We start from the raw sequence: 3,847 nt of genomic DNA on the forward strand, positions 1-3,847 counted from the left end.
GGGAGGAGAGAAGCGAGGGAGCATATTAATTGATTAGGAAATTAATCGCGACAGAGAGAGAAGCTTAATCGAGCACCAAGGCGAGGGGAGAAACCTACAATGAATTAATTAATAGACTACTGTCGCAGATGAGATTAGGAGGCGTGGAATGGAAGCCAATATGAAAGGGCTTGTATGAAGTGTGGTAGCTAGCTTGTAGAAGCTCCTACCCAATGGATGCATGAGTGGTAAATTGCACATGGTCTTGGATCAAAGACCATGAATGTTGTTGAGGGTGGTTGTGTTTATGAAGAAATTCCAACTATGAGCATGCAGAAGCTGCTTGAATATCTGAATAGTAGATGAAATAGGGATCCAAGGGTTAAACTCCCATGTGATTCACTTCAAAAGGCGTGCCTAACTTCTGAAATGCAATGTGGCTATTGTCTTAATGGGATTGGGTAGTACACTAGCTTTGAGCAGTGGTTGATTTCAGCATCTACGGAACATTCGTTGCATTGAGCATGGATGGCTCAAGCTGCCTCATGAGATCATCAAGCTGAAATATTTTATAGTGTCAAGGTGCTCAACTTGGATCCTAAATGTTTTGCCTTCGAGGTATGAACTACATTTAAAAACAGACCAAAACCCATTTTGAAAATGCACTGCTCTGCTATGGGGAAAATGTCGGACTGCAAACACATACGTCCCTATAAGAAAGAGAGTCGCTATGGATTTTGCTGAGGTAGCGAGGTAGTTGGATACTTGCTTGTCAAGGGAAACGTAGGATTATGTGGACTTGCTTGTCGTTGGGGACTTGCTTGTCATGGGAAACATAGGATTATCTGGTCTAAGCTAAACCAGAGATTTAGAATAAAGATCTATAAGATGCAAACGTGGGAGACATAAGGAACATCTATGGCATCCTCAGAGAATATCCAGCATGTGTAAACATCAATAAGCTCACTAATTTAGGACTAATTGATAGTTCAAGATGGTCTTTATTATATGAAGATCATATAACTTCTTTGCCTTTGGAAAATGGCTGCTTTTATCGAAGGCTCACTGATGCATTTTTGTGTGTTCTTTAATTTGACCTAGAGTAAATTCTCAATAACTATAACTCTATCAATTTCATAAGGGTTGGGCATAATTTGGAAATCAAGGGTATCAAGGATAATACATGTGAATTATTTGCAATAAAGTGGTATAAAAACTCAAAGACATAACTTGGTTTGCATTGTCGACAACTAATGAAAATTTACACTACAAACAAGTTTCAAAAAAATTACAAAACAAGGACCTTGCCAACGTATGTGAAACACTAAATGAGCAACAGATTGATATTGAAACAAGCGCAAAAACATCACAAAGCACATCAAAGTGGATTGGGGTTGTTTTTTATGAGCTTGAGGGTAGTTGGTGGGAAATCAATATAAAAAAATACTATCAAAGCAATTGGGGATGCACATGTGATCACGTTGAAGATAAAACAAATGGCGAGGCTACATGTAGCATATGACAATTAACTAACATTCCTAATCGCCTAATGTCCTTAACTACTAAAAGCCCCTAAACCAAAGAAACAGTAGAGAACTAATATTTCAGATAGATTAATAAATATCAAAACTCAGAACTGGCACATCATTCACTTACAAGAACAAAGCTGCCTCTATGATCCATCGCTGACAAAGGGCTTAAGAGACAACACAATAAAAGACCTTTTCATCTGTATTCTCTGTTGGACTCACTACTGAGAAACAAAGCTGCAAAAAATTTTGCTGTGCAAAGACAAGAATTACTGAGGTGCTGCTTCCCAGACTGGTGATGCTGCCTCCCAACCACTTGGGGCAGGAACAACTGGAACAGTTCCAGCTGGATCCCAACCTGGTGCAACAGCAGCTGCAGGGACAGGGCTTGGATCCCATCCAGTGGCAGGTACTGGCACTGTGCAGATACATAAAATGGAAAAGCAGTTACGTGACAACCAAGTAAAGGCAACCTAAACAAAACATGCATAATGCATATTCAAAAAAGTAATTATATATATATTTTTTTAAATCTATTTAATATTTATACTTATATAACGTCACTTTTACTCAACTCTCACCCTGTCCTGGGTGTGTATGTGCATATATAAATTTGAAGCATTGATACAAAAATTTACAAACCAGGAGCTGTGGACCATTCAGAACCAGGAACTTGGGCAGGTGCAGCTGCAACAGCATCTGGCTCCCAATTCCCAGCATTACCAGGTTCAGCAACCCATTGGTCAGCTGCAAGTGCAATGGGAGGAGCAGTGAACTCAGTGCCTGTGTATTCGGGAGCAACAGCATCCTCCTCCTCCCGATCCTTTGCCTCTTCTGGCTCTCTATAAAAGAAAAGGTCCACCTGAAAATAGAGCAGAGACAACTCATTCATACAGAGACAGCAATTTCAGATTCAATCTGCAAGTTTACTCCTTGTATGCTCTGCTTGAGCCAAGAGGTCAAGCAACCATCTCTTTTCTTCTTCAATAGCACGCATCAACCCATCCCAGCACATAGGACTTTACCATGACTTCCCAAGGCTGACGAGGAGGTATGGTTCCTCTCATTTGCAGAACCATGCGGGCCAACATCCAGAATAAGCATCCAATGCTGTGCTTTCCCTTGTTATTAGCCGGGATTCCAATGTCAACATGACGCATTGGAGAGTCTGTATCGCAGAAGGCAATCGTAGGGATATTTCCTAGAGCTGCTTCCCTGATGGGCTGCAAAAGGAAGGCAATCAAAAGGATGGCCGCAACACAATGAAAAACGATGATTAACAATGACTCCAGTAACATGCAAGGATGAGGAAAATGACCAATGCACACCTGATGATCAGTTCGAGGGTCCGTCAAAATCAAGAGACGGGGCTCACAAAATGATGTCTGCAGCTGATTTGTAAAAGTTCCAGGAGTATGTCTTCCTGCAATAGCTTGTGCACCGGTGTATTGAGCAAATTTCAGCACCGCTCTCTGACCGTAAGGTCTAGCAGACTGAACGATGATGTCCTGGGGGTTTTCAATAGCAACGATGACCCTGGCTGCCAACTGCAACTTGTCCCAGGTCTTCCCCACGTTAATGATGAAGATACCTAGGATTTAGATTGAAGATCAGCACCTGCTTACCATAGTCCGAGCCAAGACCAAAGGAAGGAAGCAACCGTCTTGGTCCACTTTCAGCAATTCCAAAAGACGAGACACAAAACTATCAGGAAGGTAGACGGGGGAAGAAGAGTACCGTCAGAGCGCCTCTTCCAGACGTAGCGCTCCATTTGGAAGTCGCAATTCTTGGTGCCGAGGTGAACATCGGCAGCGAGCATCATCTGGATATCCGATTCACGTTGAGAGAGCGCCATGGCTACAGAGCTGAAGCTATGGCGACCAGAGAATGCAGCAATGGCGAGCTCCCAAAACCTGCAAAAGCCTCATACCAGGAGCCAAAGTAGGGTTTATGCCACCTCAATTAGGATTGGCCCAACTAGGGTTTATTCCTAGAGCTCGCGCCTGGTTTACCCCACCCAAAGTTTTATATTCATACCTAGCACCATTCACACATTTCACAACAAGGGGAGGGTGAAGAGCCCGGCACAACTCTCCTCTGCTCTCCAATAGGCTGCTGGTCTGCACTTGAAATGCCCATAGCCTCAACTGATGAATGGAACAACCAAGGTCAAGGTTTATGCCCAAAGTGACACCTTACCTCGTGACCTAACCTAGAGTTTTACATTCATATATGGCAGTATTCACACATGTTGGGACAAGGGGCGACTAGGAATGCAGCAATGGCACGAAAGGCAGCCAAAGTAGGGTTTATGCCTAAATTGACCTTAACTTAACCTC

At 42.9% G+C, this 3,847-nt stretch overlaps 1 protein-coding gene across 1 annotated transcript; it reads right to left on the reverse strand.

Moving 5' to 3' along the window:
- Positions 1-1,567: 1,567 nt before the first annotated feature.
- Positions 1,568-3,511, reverse strand: LOC147883262 (small ribosomal subunit protein uS2-like). The gene is made up of 5 exons (XM_087399909.1): positions 3,246-3,511; positions 2,837-3,099; positions 2,534-2,731; positions 2,151-2,370; positions 1,568-1,926 (listed from the first exon to the last, which is right to left on the reverse strand). Exons 1-5 carry the CDS (start codon positions 3,361-3,363, stop codon positions 1,778-1,780), a joined length of 948 nt encoding a protein of 315 aa, XP_087256035.1. The 5' UTR covers positions 3,364-3,511; the 3' UTR covers positions 1,568-1,777.
- Between the last annotated feature and the right edge of the window lie 336 nt (positions 3,512-3,847).

The sequence above is a fragment of the Dipteris shenzhenensis genome, chromosome 28, assembly GCF_047967505.1.
Source record: "Dipteris shenzhenensis isolate YYH24624 ecotype China chromosome 28, Dip_SZ_1.0, whole genome shotgun sequence".
Taxonomy (NCBI): domain Eukaryota; kingdom Viridiplantae; phylum Streptophyta; class Polypodiopsida; order Gleicheniales; family Dipteridaceae; genus Dipteris; species Dipteris shenzhenensis.